Source organism: Nerophis ophidion, linkage group LG14, assembly GCF_033978795.1.
Source record: "Nerophis ophidion isolate RoL-2023_Sa linkage group LG14, RoL_Noph_v1.0, whole genome shotgun sequence".
NCBI classification, from domain to species: Eukaryota; Metazoa; Chordata; class Actinopteri; order Syngnathiformes; family Syngnathidae; genus Nerophis; species Nerophis ophidion.
This window is the reverse complement of record NC_084624.1, coordinates 1,658,876-1,682,285: the sequence shown is the minus strand read 5'-3', so window position 1 is coordinate 1,682,285 and position 23,410 is coordinate 1,658,876. Positions and strand designations below refer to the sequence as shown.

Sequence of the window (23,410 nt, the reverse complement as noted above, 5' to 3'; positions counted from 1 at the left end):
TGAATTAATTAACATGGACCCTAACTTAAACAAGTTGAAAAACTTATTCGGGTGTTACCATTTAGTGGTCAACTGTGCGGAATATGTACTGTACTGTGCAATCTACTAATAAAAGTTTCAATCAATCAATCAATGGACTAGTTTTAGAAGGATCCATGAATTGAAAAACGTATTCAGGTATTACCATTTTGTGGTCGATTGTACGGAATATGCGTAATAGTGTGATGTTGTTGCGCCATATTATGAACGAAACAGGGTGTTGTGTTTTATTTTGAAGTATTGGTTTTATTTTGAAGAACCGGATGTCCGGTGATGGAAGTGACTTTGCTGTTTGTTTTTCGGATATTTACGACCTATTTTGGGTGAGAAGGTAATAGCTCTTCACTGTTCCTTGTTTCTTAGTGTAAATATTCTTTCTAAGCGTTTCGAATACTTCAAAAGTTAAAACATTAATGTTGTGGGCATAAGTGATGTGTTGTTGTTTTTTTTTTTTGGCACAGTTTTGTTAATTAAGGAATAGAGCGTCGACTGTTTGAATTGTTTGGTCGTATCTATGCATGGTATTTACACCACACAGGCGCAGATATCAGTCCGCCAGAAATGTGAAACTTTTGTATGTGTTTCCAACACAGGTATGTGGATTTGTGCATTATTATTATTATTTTTTGTGACAAAACGTTTTTGTTAATGTTTTTAAATTATTATTTTTATATAAATGATTGTTGTTTATTTTCTCTTCTTTCAGACTTTTGGATGAGGAGGAGCAAATATCAGTCCGCCAGAAAGTAGAGACCTGTGTATTTGTTTCGTGTGTCCAACACAGGTATGTGGATTTGTGCATTTTTATTTTTATTTTTTTTGTGATTAAACGTTTTTTTTAATGTAATTTAAATAATTATTTTTATATGAATGATTGTTGTTTATTTTCTCCTTTTTTCGGACTTTTGGATGAGGAGGAGCAAATATCAGTCCGCCAGAAAGTAGAGACCTGTGTATTTGTTTCGTGTTTCCAACACAGGTATGTGGATTTGTGCATTATTATTATTTTTTTTGTGATAAAACGTTTTTGTTAATGTAATTTAAATGATTATTTTTATATGAATGATTGTTGTTTATTTTCTCTTTTTTCGGACTTTTGGCTGAGCAAATATCAGTCCGCCAGAAAGTAGAGACCCGTGTATGTGTTTATATTGAAACCACGGAACGGTGGAGTGTCTTTTATTTAAAAAACTACACAACGCACAATAAGACTCACTACATATGTACTGCACTGTGCAATCTACTGATAAAAGTCTCAATCAATCAATCATTCCTAGTGTTTTATTTGAACCATAATTATTGCTGATATTTATTTTGTTCATGTTTACAGCACATGCTGGGAACGCTGGGATTATTTTTGTTTTACTGAAGTAATAAAGAACTGATTAATTTTTGTTTAGTGATTGAAGGGGTACATTTTTAGTGCATCTCTCACCTGTGCTCGCAAGGGAGAGATTGATTGAGTCTTTTATTAGTAGATTGCACAGTACAGTACATATTCCGTACAATTGACCACTAAAAGGTAACACCTGAATAAGTTTTTCAACTTGTTTAAGTCGGGGTCAACGTTAATCCTTTCATGGTACAAATGTATACTATCGGCATAATATACCGTATTTCCTTGAATTGCCGCTGGGGCGCTAATTAATTTAAAACCTCCTTTCACTCCTGCGCTTACCAAATGCATGCGGTAAAAGTAAGCATCCGCTAATTATTTTGAAAAATCTTCTCACTCCGGCACTTACCAAAGGCATGCAATAAAAAATTGAGTGTGATGTAAGCTTGGACCTTCAATCCTACTTAATAGCTCTTAATCCTCTTCCCTTTATGCGATTTCAAATTACAGGTATTGAAATCAGCCTCCTCCATTTTGAAAATGATGACAGGGGAAGTGTGACCAGGCGGTAATACTAAGCATGCGTTAATTATTTTGGGAAGTGAGTTTGACCCGGCTGTAATTCAAGGCAGGCGCATACTATATGCCCTGTGGCAATTCAAGGAAATACGGTAGTCATCACACAAGTTAATCATCAGAGTATATATATATTAAATTATTTACAATATTTACATAATTTAGGGGGTTGGGGCGTTTAGGTTTGGTTGATATCAGCACTTCAGTCATTAAAAATTATATCATCTGAGAAATGGACATTGAAACAGTGTAGGTCTGACTTGGTACAATATGTAAATTAAGCCGTGAATAATTGATATTTAGCACGTTCTAACTTTAAGTACCCTCCAAGTTGCTCCACAAAAGTCCCTTTTCAACATTAATGTGCAATTTGTGCAAATAATCTACCTCATTTATTTGTGAACTTGAGAAGGTGCATTTGAATTGTATTTGTGTATTTGAAGAAATTGTTCATATATTTTTGAATATTTGAACAATTGAAAAAAAAAGAACTATAATAAGCGCTTAACTTTCATTTTGATATTCCTTATTTTGAAAACAAATACATTGTAAACCAAAGCATTTGAGATACATGATTGGTGATTAATGAATTATTTGAACTCATATTAATTATTTCAAGTCCAGGCATAGGGTTACAAATGTCTTGAAAAGTAAAAAAAATAATAAAGTACTAACAAGTACATTGCTTCTCCCAATGACAGATAAGTGAAACATTTTTGCTAAAATGTCGAGGAGGAACCGACTTTTACACAGCGAGTGCTTGGAAAAGAAACGACTAAAAAGAAATGGAACTCTGCGTTTTTTCCGCGAAACTACTTTGACGCATCGCGTTCGGTCGTGCAAGGAGAGAGGCTAACCAACCGGAAGGCTGGCGTCGAACATCAGGTGCGAAGTTCCCCGCGCTGTCGGAAGAACCGAGGCCACGCAGGCGGCCACCAGCAGGATCAGCGCTTGCTTCGTTGTCGGCTGCAACATGTCCCAAATTCGACTGCCAAGAAAACCCTGAATGTTAGGATCACAACAGTTCTCAAATATGTCTTAATCATGCGCATTCTGTGGCGACTCATTATAATTGGCCTGTAGAAGTTCAATTATGACCACATATCAGACCTTTATGTGTGACACTGAAAACAAATAAACAAAAGGACTGAAGACCAGGTTGTAGTTTAGCATATGTCCTGCCTTATTAGATATGTTTTTGCGTGTGTATTAAATTGAAAGAATAATAAATATCTGTACCCCAGTCCAATCAAAATAAGTTCGTTTTTTTAATTTAAGTAAGAAAATACATCATAAGACATAATAATAATAATCCAGTATATGCTTACAAGATGATAAAGTTGTCAATGTTTATTTTGGTCGAAATTGTTTGAGGCTTACCTGAGCTTTTTCCAAGATCTTAAAAGACGTTCCCTCGATGTCAAGTGAGCGCCAAAAGCAGACGCGGGCCTTAAATACGCAGGAACAAAATGATGCTCCGCTAAGGTGTGGCCATGGATGAAAAACACATACTTGCCTGCAAGGTGAGTTACCATTTCCGTATGACGTCAAAACCCGGCTCCCGGACAAACTCGCTCTTGAGCAATTAAAACACAGTTGGTGCTCACTTTTTGCAGCAAGTGTACAGTACTTTTGTCTCATGGGAAATGAATGTATTGATTACATGTGTGGGGAAAAAAACTAAAAGCACTAGTTGTGTCTTGAAGGAAGGTCTAAAGAGGAGGGGAAACGTGTTTTCTATTGTGATCTGTTTCAACAAAACTCCTTTTGAAAACAATATATTATTGTACTTACAGTTAAGTTACTATATGTATATATACATGCATATACAGTCGTAGTCAAAAGTTGACATACACTTGTAAAGAACATAATGTCATGGCTGTCTTGAGTTTCCAATCATTTTTCCAACTCTTATTTTTTTTTTGTGGTAGAGTGATTGGAGCACATACTTGTTGGTCTCAAAAAGGATTCATGAAGTTCGGTTCTTTTATGAATTTATTACGGGTCTACTGAAAATGTGACCAAATCTTCATACAAGCAATGTTAATAATTGGTTACATGTCCTCTTGGCAAGTTTCGCTGAAAAAAGGCGCTTTTGGTAGCCATCCACAAGCTTCTGGTTGAGTTTTTTAAACACTCCTCTTGACAAAATTGGTGCAGTTCAGCTACATTTGTTGAATTTCTGACATGGACTTGTTTCTTCAGCATTGTACACACGTTTTAAGTCAGGACTTTTGGAAGGCCATTCTAAAAACCTTCATTCTAGCCTTTACCACTTTCGACATGTGTTTGGGGTAGAGATGTCCGATATTATCGGCTGATAAATCGGAAATGATCGGTATCTGTTTCAAAAAGTGTACACGGTCGTAGGGAAATGTACTGAGCGCCAATAAACCTTAAAGGTACTGCCTTTGCGTGCCAGCCCAGTCACATGACATCTACGGCTTTTCACACACACAAGTGAATGCAAGCATACTTGGTCAACAGCCATACAGGTCACACTGAGAGTGGCCGTATAAACAACTTTAACACTGTTTCAAATATGCGCCACACTGTGAACCCACACCAAACAAGAATGACAAACACATTTCGGGAGAACATCCGCACCGTAACACAACATAAACACAACAGAATAAATACCCGGAATCCCTTGCAGCACTAACTATTTTGGGACACTGCAATATACACCCCCGCTACCTTCCCCCACCTCAACCCCGCCCCCCTCAATCCCGCCCACCTCAACCTCCTCATGCTCTCTCAGGTAGAGCATGTCCCAAATTCCAAGCTGCTGTTGTGAGGCATGTTAAAAAGAAAAATTAATACACTTTGGAACTTCAATAATAAATATGGCAGTGCCGTGTTGGCATTTTTTTCCCATAACTTGAGTTTATTTATTTTGGAAAACCTTGTTACATAGTTTAATGCATCCAGCAGGGCATCACAACAAAATTAAGCATAATAATGTGTTAATTCCACGACTGTATATATATCGGTATCGGTTGATATCGGAATCTGTAATTAAGAGTTGAGCAATATCGGAATATCGGCAAAAAAGCCATTATCGGACATCTCTAGTTTGGGGTCATTGTCCTGTTGGAACACCCGACTGCACCCTAAACCCAACCTCTGGGCTGATGATTTTAGGTTGTCCTGAAGAATTTGGAGGTAATCCTCTTTTTCCATTGTCCCATTTACTCTCTGTAAAGCACCAGTTCCATTGTCAATAAAATAGGCCCAGAGCATAATACTACCACCACCATGCTTGAAGGTAGGAATTATGTTCCTGGGATTAAAGTCCTCACCTTTTCTCCTCCAAACATATTGCTGGGTACTGTGGCCAAACAGCTCAATTTTTGTTTCATCTGACATCACATGGACAAAGATAAGACCTTCTGGAGTCAAGTTCTGGGGTCAGTTGAAACAAAAATTGAGCTATTTGGCCACAATACCCAGCAATATGGTGGGAGGAGAAAAGGCCTTTGTGACAGACTTCCTCTGTCCGGGTTCACTGACCACCAAAGATGGACATGATGGCGAGCAGATTATGACTTTGTTTTATTATTGCAATAAATCTTCGTCGTTGTGTCGCTTTCCAGTTACAGCTCCACCTGCTCGCTCTTCCGTTCGCTTTTCAGCGCCGCGTCGTCTGCCTCTTGCTCTCGTTCGCTCTCGCTCTGCATGTGCTGGTTTCTGCCCTCCTTCCTTCCCGTCCTCCTGTGCTGCTGCCCTTTTTATACAGTGAGAGGAAATTACTGAATTGTGCCCAGCTGGGCGAGCCATTGCGGATCTGGTCCCGGCGCGCCCCGCCTCGCCGCTGGCCCACCGGCCACGCCTCCTCGCTGCCTTTAATCGCAGGAACACCATGCCTACCGTCAAGAATGGTGGTGGCAGTATTATGCTCTGTGCCTGTTTTGCTGCAAATGGAACTGATGCTTTACAGAGAGTCAACTCCTACTCCTTTTCGAACTTGTTGAAAAGAGAAACTTGAAATTGTGACGTATCATGTTTTATGCTTGCATGTTCGAAATAAACTCAAACTCAAAACTTTTGATCGCCACTATATATATATATATATATATATATATATATATATATATATTTAAAGGGATAAGTGTGTGTGTGTGTGTCTCACAGTACGAAGGTCCTGAGTTCGATCCCCGGGCTGTTCTACCTGTGACTGTGTGGGTTCCCTCCTGGTACTCTGGCCTCCTCCCACCTACAAAGACATGCGTCTTTCTGTTCAAGTGCCCCACTTTAGGTCCTAAAGAGCCCCCATAGTGTGTTTATCCTCACTCCTGCCGAACACGAGCCCATAATTGGGAGAAAACACCAGCTCAGAGGTTATGCGGAGTGATTGAACAAAGGAGGGTGTGGCGTTACGAAACAATCCCACATGTCGTATTTGTTTAGCAAACTAAAAAATTATACCATCTTGCATTCCCTTTCCTGGAGCGTTTTCAGTAAGTAGATAAAAGTTAAAGTACCAGTGATGGTCACAGACACACTAGGTGTGGTGAGATTATCCTCTGCGTTTGACCCATCACCCTTGATCACCCCCTGGGAGGTGAGAGGAGCAGTGAGCAGCAGCGGTGGCCGCGCCCGGGAATCATTTTTGGTGATTTAACACCCAATTCCAACCCCATGATGCTGAGTGCCAAGCAGGGAGGTAATGGGTCCCATTTTTTGTTGTCTGTGGTATGACTCGGCCGAGGTTTGAACTCATTTCCTACCGATCTCAGGGCGGACGCTCTAACAACAAGGCCACTGAGCAAGTGGCTTAGTAAGATTGTTATGGTCAGGTAAAAGGAAAGTTTATTTGTTTCCAAAGCTGACATGAATGAAACACTCGTGTCGTAGCATTGCTTGTTAGATTTCCAAAGGATGAGATGAGTTAAAATTACTAATAGTGTAGTGGTTCATCTAGCATGGTGGGGGTTTCACGTCATCTTGAAATCTTCGGCTGTAAGTGTACTATTCCAAATTCTCACATGGAATCCAACAATAGATGACTATAAAATCTAATCAGCTAACAGTGACAAGCAGTGTCTTCCACACCAGGTGAGGCATTAATGCCTGTAGAGTTTTTTTTTTTTAAAACTTAAATCCATATGCCCTTATTATTGTTAATACCGACTGGCCTAGGAACGCTTTGGGATCCCCCCGGGAGGAGCTGGTCAAAGTAGCTGGGAGAGGGAAGTCTGGGCTCCTCTACTTAGGCTGCTGCCCCCGCGACCCAATCTCGGATAAGCGGAAAAAATCGATGGATGGATGGACAGTTTGCTCATTAAGATCAAATTAACTTTAACAAAAATGTTATAAAATACCTCTTGGTCACATTTATTTGCTTTAATACTGCCAGGTTCAAACACTGATGACATCCATTAAACAAGACAAGAAGCAAGGAATTAAACAGAGACAGAATTCAATTTGGCTCAATTGAGGAGAGACGTTTGGGCTGTACACTTGTACAGACTCCCAGCACGCTCTGGCGAAACATTGTACGCCTCCTTTTTTATTTGGACTTTCCTTGATTACATGGCAACAGCTGTTTCTAAAGGTACAGGGGCCGTAAACAGCCATCGCATTCGATTATAAACAGTTCAAAGAAAAGGTCGGAAAACAGTTCAAAGAAGCGGGGCCTTGAAGGGAGTCTGTACCTGCTTCCTATTCGCTTTGTAGATCCATATATCTCTTTGAAGACAATATATCTCTGTTGATTACATTACATGAAAGAAACAGAACACCTTCATGTTGCTTCCCATCCTACACTGTGGAGTTTTACAAGCCTTCTTCTTGGTAGGTTCACAGACAGCTTTTGTCTTCTCGCCGAGAAGTTAGATACACAAAGCTTTGAGATAACTTAGATACGATTATTCTAACAAATACAATTTAAAAAAACAGTTTGAAGTGTTTTTTTTAGCCTTAGTATCTAAAGTATATGCACAAATGGTCGATCTTGAGTATGTACAATGTTCCCTCTAATTTTTCGAACGCAAAAACACCCTGAGCATTCGGTGGCATACAGACGTGCACACTGTGGCCATACCAGCAGCACATCCGTCTCAAACCTGACATAATAATTTAAACTCCTTATTATTATAATCTAGTGACAATAGTCATTTTCATGAAATTATCTTCTAACATAAGTAATTTGGCCCACTTAAATATTGATGTTTTTTTTTTTTATATCAGCTATGTACTATAGAATTGTATGCCTGGGTGGGGGTCCTGCTTTGGAAAGATTGTGTACCCCTTCCAGAGATCCCATTTAGTTCCCCTTAAAATATTCACATGTTGCATGACATAAAGTGTACGTTCCTGTAACATTCCGTCTGTAAATTAAATATTTCTATTAGCAATTCTGTCATCAAGTAAAATAATTTCATGATTAATATCCAAAAATGAACATTCTTCATAGATGACAGTAGAGTAAGCACGCATTTGATTGAGTAGTCATAGTGTAACGACCTGGAATTGACACTTTATATGTAATGTTGAAGTTGTCCAACTTTTTGTGTGGCCATAAACGCATCAGTTTATGGCTATGAGTGCATGTGTTGGTGAGAGAGAGAGAGCAAGCGGCTGCTGTTGAGACAACACGAGGGTCAGCAACCCGCGGCTCTCGAGCCGCTTGTGGCTCTTTGGTGCTGCCCTAGTGGCTCCCTGGAGCATTTTAACAAAAAGGATTGAAAATGGAAAAAGATGGGGGGAAAATATTTTTTTTGTTTTAGTATGTTTTTTGTTTGAGGACAAACCTTCTCAATCGTTACAAAGCCCACTTTTTAATTTGTGTGTGTGTATGCTTCACTGACGAGAGTATTTGGTGAACATCGTTTTGTCCTACTAATTTCGGCGGTTCTTAAACTCACCATTGTGTGGACTGTGACACAACATTTGGTTTACATGTAAAATCTTCCACTCCTTCTTTGTCTCATTTTGTCCACCAAATGTTTTATACTGTGCGTGAATGCACAAAGAGCGCTTTGTTGACGTTATCGACTTGTTGTTATTTTGTGTTAATCAGGCACATTTGGTCAGTGCATGACTGCAAGCTAATCAATGCTAACATGCTACTTAGGCTAGCTGTACTGTATGTACTTATTGCCTCATTATGCCTCATGTGTAGGTATATTTGAGCTCATTTAATTTGCTTTACTTTTATCCGTTTTTATATCCGGCCCGCGGGATGAGTTTGCTAAGTATAAAAATGAGCCGAAAATTTTGAATGAAAGAAACCGCTGGTCTAAATATATACACTAGATGTCACAATAGCAATTCTTTGTATCTTTTGTAGATGATATGTAAAAAATAGAAACCACATGATAGTGCATCAGTCGAGGAAAGGGAGCAAACTGCATAAATAACATCCTGTAATTTGATTTTGATATATATATTTTTTTATTTTGATGGATGGAAAATAAACACCAATGAGTTGACTGATTAACGTTATCACGTCATTTATTCAGAAAGTATAAATAACGAAAAATAAAGGTAGAATCCTATTAACTGCAACATGCAAGTGCAAAAAAACAAAACAACAACATGATTTGAAAAAAAAATCAGAATGTCTTTGTTCTATTTTTAAACAAAAGAAAACAATCTGGAGTTGTCTTTATTTTTAAGTTAACGTGCCGTTATTTTCGCAGTCCGGCCCACTTGGGAGTAGATTTTTCTCCATGTGGCCCCCCGATCTAAAAGGAGTTTGTCACCCCTGTTTTATAACGACATATTCATATCTAGGAAGCATATCTTTTGAGCGACGTCGTCTTATTTCTTGTCACTGAAAATGAGCCTACTAGATAAATAACATCCTTTAATTTGATTTCGATATATTTTTTTATCTTGATAGATGGAAAATTAACTATCACCAATGAGTTGACTGATGAATATTATCAAATCATTTATTCAAAAAGTATAAATAAAGACAAATAAAGATAGAACTGTAACGAAAATGACAAAAACTCGGACGCTAAACGAGCTTGGAGCCAAAAATCAAAATGTCACCAAGGGTGAACAGCGAAAAATGCTAAAGTGCGGGAAAAAAAACCTAGAGCGAGGTGGAAAAACCAGGAGAACCGTAAATGTCGCGTATAGTGAGCATTGACCCGGCCACTAGTGCTGGGTGACTGCAAACTATAAAGGAGAGTGATTCACCAAAACACCTGGTGGGAACACTAATAGCGAAACAAAGACAGGTGAGTAGAAGCAGTTGCAATAGCAATTCTTTGTATCTTTGTAGATGATGCTACATATGTACAAAAAAAAAATAAACCACATGATGTTAGTGCACCAGTCGAGCAAAATGAGCAAGCTACATAAATAACATTCTGTAATTTGATTTTGATATATATATATATATATATATATAATTTTTTGATGGATCGAAAATGAACACCAATGAGTTGACTGATGAACATTATCACATAATTTATTCAGAAAGTATAATGGCCGGTAATGGCTTTTTGGCCGATATCAACCGATACCGATATATACAGTCGTGGAATTAACACATTATTATGCCTAATTTTGTTGCGATGCCTTGCTGGATGCATTAAACAATGTAACAAGGTTTCCCAAAATAAATCAACTCAAGTTATGGAAAAAAATGCCAACTTGGCACCGCCATATTTATTATTGAAGTCACTAAGTGCATTATTTTTTTTAACATGACTCAAAACAGCAGCTTGGAATTTGGGACATGCTCTCCCTGAGATATTGTAGCGTCTCGGAAGAGTTAGTGCTGCAAGGGGTTCTGGGTATTTGTTCTGTTGTGTTTATGTTGTGTTATGAATTGATTAACGTGGACCCCTAGTGTGTGAATGTGAGTGTGAATGTTGTCTGTCTATCTGTGTTGGCCCTGCGATGAGGTGGCGACTTGTCCAGGGTGTACCCCGCCTTCCGCCCGATTGTAGCTGAGATATGCGCCAGCGCCCCCCGTGACCACAAAAGGGAATAAGCGGTAGAAAATGGATGGACCCCGACTTAAACAAGTTGAAAAACTTATTCGGGTGTTACCATTTAGTGGTCAATTGTACGGAATATTTACTGAACTGTGCAATCTACTAATAAAAGTATCAATCAAATACGGTGCGGATGTTCTACCGAAATGTGTTTGTCATTATTGTTTGGTGTAGGTTCACAGTGTGGCGCGTATTTGTAACAGTGTCAAAGTTGTTTATACGGCCACCCTCAGTGTGACCTGTATCGCTGTTGACCAAGTATGATTGCATTCACTTGTGTGTGTGAAAAGCCGCAGATATTATGTGACTCGGCCGGCACGCAAAGGCAGTGCCTTTAAGGTTTAATGGCGCTCTGTACTTATTCCTACGTCCGTATACACAGCTGCGTTTTAAAAAGTTATACATTTTACTTTTCGAAACCGATACTGATCATTTTTAAACTGATAATTTCTGGTACTACATTTTAAAGCATTTATCGGCCAATGATATCCGCAGTCCGATATTATCGGACATCTCTAGTTCATAGTTTTGAAAACCCAGAAATTGAGTTGAAATTATACCATTATAACCCCGAAAATGGATTGCTCTTCATCAAAAAAACTTCCAAAATTTAATCCAACACTCGCCACTCATAAATTGGGTTGTCAAAATAACCAAGCAGTTTTTTTAGTGCGTATAACACAGCATTGAGTTTCACTCCCATCGCCACATCATCATTATATTTACTCGTTGATCTTTAGTATATTTCTTTCTTTTGGTTTGCTCTATTGTTGATAAGGACACAATGTTACGCAGAGGTGTACATTTTTATAGACACATTTTACAGTTGCAGTTGATACATGTTACAGGTTGTATATATATATATGTATGTGATGAACACTTAATATTCAATGGACCACAATGGAAACAAGCCTTTTGGCTTTTTGTGCCATCCATTTGCCTTTTTAAAGCATTACATGGATTCAATTATTTATAAGCTTGTCAATCAATCAAGTTGAGAGTGGGCGCACAGAATGTTTTCTCAACAGAAAATAATTGAGAAGCACTGTCTTAACACAACACAGATTCAATTTCTTTTATTTAACCAGGTAAGGTCTCATTGACATTAAAATCCCCTTTTCGAGAGCGACCTGACAACAAGCTTGTTTCTCCACGTTGCAAAGCGAGCTGTCATCGCTCGAACATTCTTCTGGGGGAATTTTTGGCCACTTGACTTCTCAGTATTGGCGTCATTTCCCACATCCCTTATCACATGAGTAGATACGTCAGTTGATTGAGGCCGCAGCGCCGTCCCAAGTGAGCGCTTTGTGCTATAAATTGTTCTCCGCTCAACATTCTTGGTGCAGGAAAAACCACATACATGTGAAGAAAGCACATCTTTGTCAGACACTTTTTTGAAAAACAAATAGAAAAACAAGGGAAAGAATCAGCTGGATCAATCAATCAAAGTTTACTTTTATACCCCTAGATCACGAGTGTCTCAAAGAGTCTGCTTTGATTGTCACAAATTATTTCTATTTATAGCCATGACGTGATCCGAAAGTGTTTGTCAACTTACTTGACAGTAAGTTGTATGTCACACCTTTTTCTTGACATAGTTCCTCAAAGAGTATTTTCTATTTTTTATGTATTAAATTTTTACAGTATGTCTTATTATATTAGTATTTTGATGTGATTTTTTTTTCCCCACGCTTGTTTTAGGGGACACTTGCTATTCTAATAATGTTATGTTAAAACAGTGTTTTTCAACCACTGTTCCATACAGTGAGATACGGTCTGGTGTGCCGTGGGATATTTTGCAGTTTTACCTATTTGGTTTAATAATTGTCAGGTTCAAACACTGATGACATCTATTAAACAAGACAAGAAGCAAGGAATTAAACAGACACAATCAAATTTGGCTCAATTGAGAAGAGACGTCTGGACTGTACTCTTTGTACAGTCTCACCACGCTCTGCCAAAAGATTGTACGCCTCCTCTTTTATTTGGACTTTCACAGCAACAGCTGTTTGTAAGGTAAACATCCATCGCCTTTCATTACAAAAAGTTAAAAGAAAAGGTCTTTAAATAGTTCAAAGGAAAGGTCGCCTTGAGGGGAGTCTGGTCCTGCTTCCTCTCCGCTTTGTGGTTCTCGGGTCAAGACACAATCTTTCTGTGGATTACAATACATCAAAGAAACAGAACACCTTCATGTTGCTTCCCATCCTACACAGTGGAGTTTTACAAGCCTTCTTCTTGGTAGGATCAAACACAGCTTTTGTCTTCTCACTGAGAACTCATGGCAACACAAAGTTTTGTGATAACTTAGATAAAATTATTCTGACAAAAATATTTTTTGCAAACCAGTAATTATATTCTGCAAATAATGTGCCATAGATGAGTGTCAGTGCTGTCTAGAGTTTGGCAGAGTAACTGCGTTATTCCATAGCATCTCAGTAGGTGGAAGCCGGTAGCTAAGCTCTTTGTAAATGTCGGGAACGACGACGATAGTTTTGTCGTGATCACAATATGCAGACGACAGAGAGGGAGGCAGCGTGAAGGTAAAAAGGTATCTAATGCTTAAACCAAAAATAAACAGAAGGTGAATGTTCCGAAGAAAATGCATTTTTTATTTGTTTTCAATGAAAATAACGCACCTTGGCTCAAAAAAGGTTGAAAAACACTGTGTTACACTGTACATTTGACACAGTTTTGCACATTTTTTTATTTGTTTTCAATGAAAAAATGCGCCTTGGCTCAAAGAAGGTTGAAAAATACTATTAAAGTTTACATTTGATACAGTTTTGCACATTATTTGTTTTCAAAGAAAAAAATGTGCTGTGTTGACAGCTTTACACAATTTTTTATTGGTTTTCAATTAAAAAAGGGGCCTTGGCTAAAAAAAAAAAAGGTTGAAAAACACTGTGTTAAAATGTACATTTGACACAGTTTTACACAGTTTTTTATTTGTTTTCAATGAAAAAAATACGCCTTGGCTCAATAAAGGTTGAAAAATACTGTGTTAAAATGTACATATGACAGTTTTGCACAATTTATTTGTTTCCAATAAAAAAATGTGCCTTGGCTCAAAAAAGGTTGAAAAACACTGTGTTGAAGTATACATTTAACACAGTTTTACACAATTTTTCATTTGTTTTCAATTAAAATAATTCGTCTTGGCTCAAAAAAGGTTGAAAAACACTATGTTAAAATATACATTTGACACAGTTTTACACAATTTTTATAGGTTTTCAATGAAAAACAAATGCGCCTTGGCTCAAAAAAGGTTGAAAAACACTGTTAAATTGTACATTTGACAGTTTTTCACCATTTTGTATTTGTTTTCATTGAAAAAAAATGCGCCTTGGTTCAAAAAAGGTTGAAAAACACTGTGTTAAAATATACATTTGACAGTTTTACACAATGTTTTATTTGTTTTCAATGAAAAAAATGCACTATGGCTAAAAAAAAAGTGGAAAAATACTGTGTTAAAATGTACATTTGACACAGTTTTGCACATTTTTTTATTTGTTTTCAGTGAAAAAAATGTGCCTTGGCTCAAAAAAGGTTGAAAAACGCCGTTAAAATGACATTTGACACAGTTTTGCACAATTTTTTGTTTTCAATGAAAAAAATGCGCCTTGGCGTAAAAAAGTTTGAAAAACACTGTGTTAAAATGTACATTTGATACAGTTTTACACAAGTTTTTATTTGTTTTCAATGAAAAAAATGCGCTTTGGCTCAAAAAAGGTTGGAAAAAAACCTGCGTTAAAATGTACATTTGACACAGTTTTACACAATTTTTTATTTGTTTTCAATTAAAAAATATGCGCCTTGGCTCAAAAAAGGTTGAAAAACACTGCGTTAAAATGTACATTTGACACAGTTTTGCACAGTTTTTTATTTGTTTTCAATGAAAAAAATACGCCTTGGCTCAATAAAGGTTGAAAAATACTGTGTTAAAATGTACATATGACAGTTTTGCACAATTTATTTGTTTCCAATAAAAAAATGTGCCTTGGCTCAAAAAAGGTTGAAAAACACTGTGTTGAAGTATACATTTAACACAGTTTTACACAATTTTTCATTTGTTTTCAATTAAAATAATTCGTCTTGGCTCAAAAAAGGTTGAAAAACACTATGTTAAAATATACATTTGACACAGTTTTACACAATTTTTATAGGTTTTCAATGAAAAACAAATGCGCCTTGGCTCAAAAAAGGTTGAAAAACACTGTTAAATTGTACATTTGACAGTTTTTCACCATTTTGTATTTGTTTTCATTGAAAAAAAATGCGCCTTGGTTCAAAAAAGGTTGAAAAACACTGTGTTAAAATATACATTTGACAGTTTTACACAATGTTTTATTTGTTTTCAATGAAAAAAATGCACTATGGCTAAAAAAAAAGTGGAAAAATACTGTGTTAAAATGTACATTTGACACAGTTTTGCACATTTTTTTATTTGTTTTCAGTGAAAAAAATGTGCCTTGGCTCAAAAAAGGTTGAAAAACGCCGTTAAAATGACATTTGACACAGTTTTGCACAATTTTTTGTTTTCAATGAAAAAAATGCGCCTTGGCGTAAAAAAGTTTGAAAAACACTGTGTTAAAATGTACATTTGATACAGTTTTACACAAGTTTTTATTTGTTTTCAATGAAAAAAATGCGCTTTGGCTCAAAAAAGGTTGGAAAAAAACCTGCGTTAAAATGTACATTTGACACAGTTTTACACAATTTTTTATTTGTTTTCAATGAAAAAAATGCGCCTTGGCTCAAAAAAGGTTGAAAAATACTATGCTAAAATGTACATTTGACACAGTTTTGCAGAATTTTTCATTTAATCTCTATGAAAAAAATGCGCCTTGGCTAAAAAAAAGGTGGAAAAACACTGAGTTAAAATGTACATTTGACAGATTTGAACAATTTTTTATTTGTTTTCAATGAAAAAATGCACCTCGGCTCAAAAAAGGTTAAAAACACTGTTAAAGAATACATTTGACACAGTTTTACACATTTTTTTATTTGATTTCAATGAAAAAAATGTGCTTTGGCTTAAAAAAGTTTGAAAAACACTGTCAAAATGTACATATGACACAGTTTTGCAAATTTTTTTATTTGTTTTCAATGAAAAAAATGCGCCTTGGCTCAAAAAAGGTTTAAAAACACTGTGTTAAAATGTACATTTGACACAGTTTTGCACATTTTTAAATTTGTTTTCAATGAAAAAAATGCGCCTTGGCTTAAAAAAGGTTGAAAAACACTGTTAAAGTATACGTTTGACACAGTTTTACACAATTTTTCATTTGTTTTCCAATAAAAAAAAATGCGCCCTGGCTTAAAAAGGTTGAAAAACATTGTTACAATGTACATTTGACACAGTTTTGCACAATTTGTTATTTGTTTTCAATGAAAAAAATGCACCTTGGCTCAAAAAAGGTTGAAAAACACTGTGTTTAAATATACATTTGACACAGTTTTGCTCAATTTTTGTATTTGTTTTCAATGGAAAAAAAATGCGCCTTGGCTCAAAAAGGTTGAAAAACACTGTGTTAAAATGTACATTTGACACAGTTTTGCACATTTTTAAATTTGTTTTCAATGAAAAATATGCGCCTTGGCTTAAAAAAGGTTGAAAAACACTGTTAAAATTATACGTTTGACACAGTTTTACACATTTTTTCATTTGTTTTCCAATAAAAAAAAATGCGCCCTGGCTTAAAAAGGTTGAAAAACATTGTTACAATGTACATTTGACACAGTTTTGCGCAATTTGTTATTTGTTTTCAATGAAAAAAATGCACCTTGGCTCAAAAAAGGTTGAAAAACACTGTGTTTAAATATACATTTGACACAGTTTTGCTCAATTTTTGTATTTGTTTTCAATGGAAAAAAAATGCGCCTTGGCTCAAAAAAGGTTGAAAAGCACTGTGTTTAAATATACATTTGACACAGTTTTGCACAATTTTTTAGTTGTTTTCGATGAAAAAAAATGCGCCTTGGCTCAAAAAAGGTTGAAAAACACTGTTAAAATGTAAATTCGACACAGTTTTGCACAATTTTTTATGTGTTTTATGTCTTTACAGCCATTTGTTTAACTGGGGGTTGCTGTTAAATGTGCTATATATGAATGACTCAACTCTCAGCTCTCCGTCTGTATTTGATAGTCATAATACTGAACCACTCTGTCAGATGTATTAGATTTATCATTTTATTTGTAATTACTTTTACATGCTACCAGCATCAGCTTGTTTTTTTTCCATTTTTTTCTGAGCCATCCTGTTTTGCAGCTTATTCATGCAGTTTGGGTGGACGGTATGTTCATTTTGCCACAACAGATTTGTTGTACAACAGGTGAATCTGGAATCTTCAAGTTAAAAGGTATCAAAGACTGCATTCAGTTCAGGAGAGGAGGGACAAAGGAAAGACAAAAAAAAGTGAAAGAGAAGAGTAGTATCGGTCACATGAACATTTGCTGAAGAGAGATAGTGAGAGAGAGAGAGAGAGCAAGAAAGGATTGAATTGCAGCAAGAAATTGCGAAAGCGTCCACTTCATCGTCTGTTTGTGCACTGAAAAAAAAATGCTGGGTTATTTTGACAACCCAATTTATGAGTTGGGAGTGTTGGGTTAAATTTTTGAGTTATTTTTATGAAGAACAATCATTTTCGGGGTTATAAGTGTATTTTAACTCAAATTCTGGATTTTTTAAGACTATGAACCATTTTTGGGCTGTTTTTCAATAGGTATCGCATTTTTGTGTAAAAGTCTTCTTTTTTTTTTTTTTTTCAAATAAAATTTTATTAAGGTTTAATCTAATTAACATAATTTACAATCACACATCTTATGTACATAAAAAAATTTGAGCATGTTGTATGTTTGTTTAGCTCTGTTGGTAGAGTGGCCGTGCCAGCAACTTGAGGGTTCCAGGTTCAATCCCTGCTTCCGCCATCCTAGTCACTGCCGTTGTGTCCTTGGGCAACTCACTCTACCCTCCTGCTCCCAGTGCCACCCACACTGGTTTAAAGGTAACTTAGATGTTGGGTTTCACTCTGTAAAAGTGCTTTGAGTCACTAGAGAAAAGCACTATATAAATATAATTCGCTTCACTTTACAGGAATTTTCGACCATTATTCCATAAGCGCGTTGGTGAGGTCACACACTGATGTTGGTCGAGAAGGTCTGGCTCTCAGTCCCCGTTCTAATTCATCCCCAAGGTGTTCTATCGGGTTCAAGTCAGGACTCTGTGCAGGCCAGTCAAGTTCATCCACACCAGACTCTGTTATACATCTCTTTATGGACCTTGCTTTGTGCACTGGTGCACGGTCATTTTGGAAGAGGAATGGGCCTGCGCCAAACTGTTCCCACGAGGTTGGGAGAAAGGAATTGTCCAAAATGTTTTGCTATCCTGGAGCATTCACCTGTGGCCGGGCCAAGTGATTAGGACACCTGATTCTGATCATTTTGATGGGTGGCCAAATACTTTTGGCAATATAGTGTAAATCAAATAAGGGGTTTGTCCTTTTCTGAACCAGCAGTTGGGTTAAAATTGGGTTATGTAGTCCTGAATGGGTCAGATAGACATGCAGTGCAGGAATAGCTGATCATTTTTTGGGTAGAATTTGATCAGAGAACTTGGGAATGGAAAAGGAGATTTAAAAAAAAAAAGGACATAATTTATGTGCAGACATAGCAATAGCAATGAAGCCTGTCAATGCTTGGGGACGAGCAACTTTGAACTACATTGGCCATGACAATAAAAAAGACCATTATAACATAATTTATAACAATTTTGGGTTTTGAAACCTTTCACTGCCGTGCTTTCATTTTGAAAGTTTAACACAGCAGGAAGTCCCTGGCTCGCCTCTTTCCTCAGCAGCTCTAACTACAAAGTTAGTGTGAAAGTCTCTCTGCTGTGAGTGTTCTCCTGAGTCCAATAGATCTTTCGTGAGCCCGGTGTACAGGTTTGAGCCAGTCTTTTATTGACCTGCACAAGTCTCGTTTGCTTTTCAGCATTATATGTTTTGAGGACTTTTTAGTCCGACGTGTCTCCGCCTTCTGGCTCTGTGCGTGTGTCTCTCTCTCTCCGACTCCCAACAACGTGTCTCGCACCGGCTGCTGCCAATAAGGGCGACAGGTGATTAGATAACAATCTCCTGCTGGGCAATCTACTCTCCTGCCGCTGACACACCACGCCCCCCTCCACAGTTAGTAAGCTGACAGAAACCAGGCCAACTGTGTATAAAACTTTACATAAATATGGCATGTTTTATAACAGGGATGTCAAATGTACGGCCTGCGGACCGGATCAGGCCCGCGAACAGGTTTTATCTGGCCCGCGGGATGAATTTGCTAAGTATAAAAATCAGACAAAATTTTGGAATGAAAAAAACTGCTGTTCTAAATGTGTCTACTAGATGTCGCAGTAGCAATTTTTTGTATCTTCGGAGATGATGCTGCATATGTAAAACAAAAATAAACCACGACCCCAAAGGGAATAAGCGGTAGAAATGGATGGATGGATGGATGTTAGTGCACCAGTCGAGGAAAATGAGCAAACTACATAAATAACATCCCGTAATTTGATTTTTATATCATTTTTTATCTTGATAGATTGAAAATTCACACCAATGAGTTGACTGATGAACATTATCACATCATTTATTCAGAAAGTATAAATAACGAAAAATAAAGATGGAATACTGCAACATGCAAGTGCAAAAAAAAACAACATTATGATTTGTACATTTTCAAAATGTGCTTGTTCTTTTTTTAAACAAAGAAAACAATCAGAAGTTGTCTTTATTTTTAAGTTATCGTGCCGTGATTTTACCACTCGGGAGTAGATGTTTCTCCAAGTGGCCGCCCCCTGACCTAAAATGAGTGTGACACCCTTGTTTTATAACGTCATATTCATATCTAGGAAACATATCTTTTGAGTGATGTCGTCTTTTTACTTGTCACTTACCTATTATTTAATTGCTCACTTAATCTTCACAAGTAACGTCAACACTATTCAACATTTTTTCTCGCCTCATTATAGCACAGTGCTTCCTCCAAAAACTTCTTCCTGGAGAAACAGCCACAGGACTTACAATGTTTTTTTAAGAGTAAGCTTATGTCAATGTGGATAATGGTTACATAACAATACCTAATCATACTCGACCGTTTGTTAACATGTATGACATTGCAGTGCATCCGGAAAGTATTCACAGCGCTACACTTTTTTTTTCCACATTTTCCAGGTCTTGATCCATGATGTCTCTATGCATTACTGTTGCATAGATCTGTGTTTCTTAGCCATAGGGCCCATTGCTGAGCCGTAAGCACCTCCTAGAGCAGGCCTGGGTTATTATTTTGACTCGGGGGCCACATTTATCAATCAATCAATCAATGTTTATTTATATAGCCCCAAATCACAAATGTCTCAAAGGACTGCACAAATCATTACGACTACAACATCCTCGGAAGAACCCACAAAAGGGCAAGGAAAACTCACACCCAGTGGGCAGGGAGAATTCACATCCAGTGGGACGCCAGTCACAATGCTGACTATGAGAAACCTTGGAGAGGACCTCAGATGTGGGCAACCCCCCCCCTCTAGGGGACCGAAAGCAATGGATGTCGAGCGGGTCTAACATGATACTGTGAAAGTTCAATCCATAGTGGCTCCAAGACAGCAGTGAGAGTCCCGTCCACAGGAAACCATCTCAAGCGGATCAGCAGCGTAGAGATGTCCCCAACCGATACAGGCGAGCGGTCCATCCTGGGTCCCGACGAGCGGTCCATCCTGGGTCTCGACTCTGGACAGTCAGTACTTCATCCATGGTCATCGGACCGGACCCCCTCCACAAGGGAGGGGGGGACATAGGAGAAAGAAAAGAAGCGGCAGATCAACTGGTCTAAAAAGGAGGTCTATTTAAAGGCTAGAGTATACAGATGAGTTTTAAGATGAGACTTAAATGCTTCTACTGAGGTAGCATCTCGAACTGTTACCGGGAGGGCATTCCAGAGTACTGGAGCCCGAACGGAAAACGCTTTATAGCCCGCAGACTTTTTTTGAGCTCTAGGAATCACTAATAAGCCGGAGTCTTTTGAACGCAGATTTCTTGCCGGGACATACGGTACAATACAATCGGCAAGATAGGCTGGAGCTAGACCGTGTAGTATTTTATACGTAAGTAGTAAAACCTTAAAGTCACATCTTAAGTGCACAGGAAGCCAGTGCAGGTGAGCCAGTACAGGCGTAATATGATCAAACTTTCTTGTTCTTGTCAAAAGTCTAGCAGCCGCATTTTGTACCAACTGTAATATTTTAATGCTAGACATGGGGAGACCCGAAAATAATACGTTACAGTAATCGAGACGAGACGTAACAAACGTTTAGAGAATAAAAATATATCTATTTTTATGAACACTAATACAAAACCTCACAATAATGTCTGATTGAATGCTAAAAGCGTTGTGACAGACCGCCTTAAAAAACATAATAGAATTTTACATTTTTCTATGAAGGATAAAACACTGAATATTGACAGTTCGATCAACACATTTTACAATCAAGTGAAACGCAACAAAAATGCAACAAACAGTAAAATATGAACACGAAGGGTACAAAATAAACCCACCTACAATCTGATATATCAGATACATCACTAAGCTTTAGAACTTTGTTGTGAAAATCTCTTTCCGCGTCTGTGGAAACGCTCCCCACCCACACTGCTTGGGGCCTCGTCTGAGCTGCTGTGACTTACATTACCATAGTAACTAATTAGATGACCATAGTAACTAATTAAATGACCATAGTAACTAATTAGATGATCATAGTAACTGTTATGTCACCCATAAGCGCCGATTCCAACCATTTAAATACTTTGTATAGTTCAAAGGTTTAGCTCGGTTGGTAGAGCGGCCGTGCCAGCAACTTGAGGGTTGCAGGTTCGATTCCCGCATCCGCCATCCTAGTCACTGCCGTTGTGTCCTTGGGCAAGACACTTTACCCACCTGCTCCCAGTGCCACCCACACTGGTTTGAATGTAACTTAGATATTGGGTTTCACTATGTAAAGCGCTTTGAGTCACTAGAGAAAAAGCGCTATATAAATATAATTCACTTCACTTCAAGACTTACGGTCGTTAGAAAACATCACTACACATCATAATGGCAGCTACACTTTCCATCTTAAAAATGTAAAAAAAATAATATTTGTGAATGTCTGGCGGGCCAGATTGAAAAGCTCAACGGGCCTAATGTGGCCCCCGGGCCTTAATTTGCCCAGGTCTGACCTAGACGGCCGCCAAAAGTATATTTTTCTTGGCTGTGGTCTGCATGGGCCGCAATGGGCTCAAATTGCTTATACTTTTCCACAACTTGTAGCAGTTATAACAAGTCACTCCTTTAACTTCTGTCCTTTTTGGCAGTTACACATCTTTTTCGTAATGTAATTTATGTACAGAGGGTGTTGTGAAGCTTGTTTCCTTCACATGCAGTGTAGTTATTTGTCCAACTTGTTTAGTTACACTAGGTGTGTTCCTCAAGGTTCCATTTTAGTTCCTATAGTTCATCTTTTGCTCGCCTGTGTATCGGCTGGGGACATCTCTGCGCTGCTGATCAGCCTCCTCTTGGGATGGTTTCCTGCTGGCTCCGCTGTGAACGGGACTCTCGCTGCTGTGTTGGATCCGCTTTGGACTGGACTCTCGCGACTGTGTTGGATCCATTATGGATTGATCTTTCACAGTATCATGTTCTCATAGTCATCATTGTCACCGACGTCCCACTGGGTGTGAGTTTTCCTTGCCCTTATGTGGGCCTACCGAGGATGTCGTAGTGGTTTGTGCAGCCCTTTGAGACACTAGTGATTTAGGGCTATATAAGTAAACATTGATTGATTGATCTTTTGGGCTATTCAAATGGTGACCCGCAAGTTCAGTTTACAAAACTTGTGAAAGGCCCATATTTCTGCAGAAAATTCATAAAAACACTGCAGTACTGTCATAGAGATGATCTCTGACTAGCTTTTTTGCAGAAGGTTTGATTGATTGATTGATTAAAACTTTTATTAGTAGATTGTACAGTACAGTACATATTCCGTACAATTGACCACTAAATGGTAACACCCCAATAAGTTTTTCAACTTGTTTAAGTCGGGGTCCAAGTTGATCAATTCATAGTAATGTTGTGTTTTCAAAATACTTGGACGTAATATTTTACAATATTATGGAGGACGAGATTGACTAATACCTAAAGTTAGCGTCACGTAGGTCTATTTCCCCTGGTAGCCTGGCTATCATCTGTTTTTGACTCTGAACTTTGAGCATTTTTTTCTTAAAAAAATAGTTTGTGATTAATTGCAGCATTTTCCCGTTGGTGTTTACCTGCGTTTGGGCTTCCTACCCTTTCCTTGTTTGGAACGTTTGGACATTGCTGCTCATTTGCCCCAGTCGGCCGGAGTCCAAAACAGTTGCTTAGCAGATTCCAAATTTAAAAATAAACCGCCCATTAAGACACAATTAAGCAACAATT

At 37.8% G+C, this 23,410-nt stretch overlaps 1 protein-coding gene and 1 long non-coding RNA gene across 31 annotated transcripts in view; one reads left to right on the top strand and one right to left on the bottom strand.

Moving 5' to 3' along the window:
- Positions 1 to 3,607, bottom strand: part of LOC133567923 (uncharacterized) — a 40,786-nt gene extending 37,179 nt beyond the window's left edge. For 2 of the 5 annotated variants that reach the window (XR_009809481.1, XM_061919540.1), the window contains exons 1-3: positions 3,468 to 3,607; positions 3,332 to 3,400; positions 2,813 to 2,939 (exon numbers count right to left, since the gene is read on the bottom strand). Coding sequence is in view for 4 of the 5 variants with exons in the window: in XM_061919540.1 (XP_061775524.1) it covers positions 2,813 to 2,939; positions 3,332 to 3,400; positions 3,468 to 3,592 (321 nt within the window). In the remaining variant the exon portion in view is untranslated. Of the gene's footprint in view, positions 1 to 2,812; positions 2,954 to 3,331 lie in introns of all 5 variants that reach the window. The other 3 variants (XM_061919542.1, XM_061919541.1, XM_061919543.1) reach the window with 3 other exon arrangements.
- LOC133567928 (uncharacterized) lies at positions 204 to 18,668 on the top strand. 26 transcript variants are annotated; one of them, XR_009809492.1, is made up of 5 exons: positions 209 to 370; positions 578 to 632; positions 746 to 1,018; positions 17,776 to 17,916; positions 18,006 to 18,668. It is a non-coding gene; the product is annotated as an uncharacterized LOC133567928 (long non-coding RNA). The 26 variants fall into 26 exon arrangements; XR_009809494.1 differs by having other exon boundaries at positions 210 to 370; positions 762 to 1,018; XR_009809486.1 differs by having other exon boundaries at positions 232 to 632; positions 746 to 823; positions 954 to 1,018.
- The last annotated feature ends 4,742 nt before the right edge of the window (positions 18,669 to 23,410 follow it).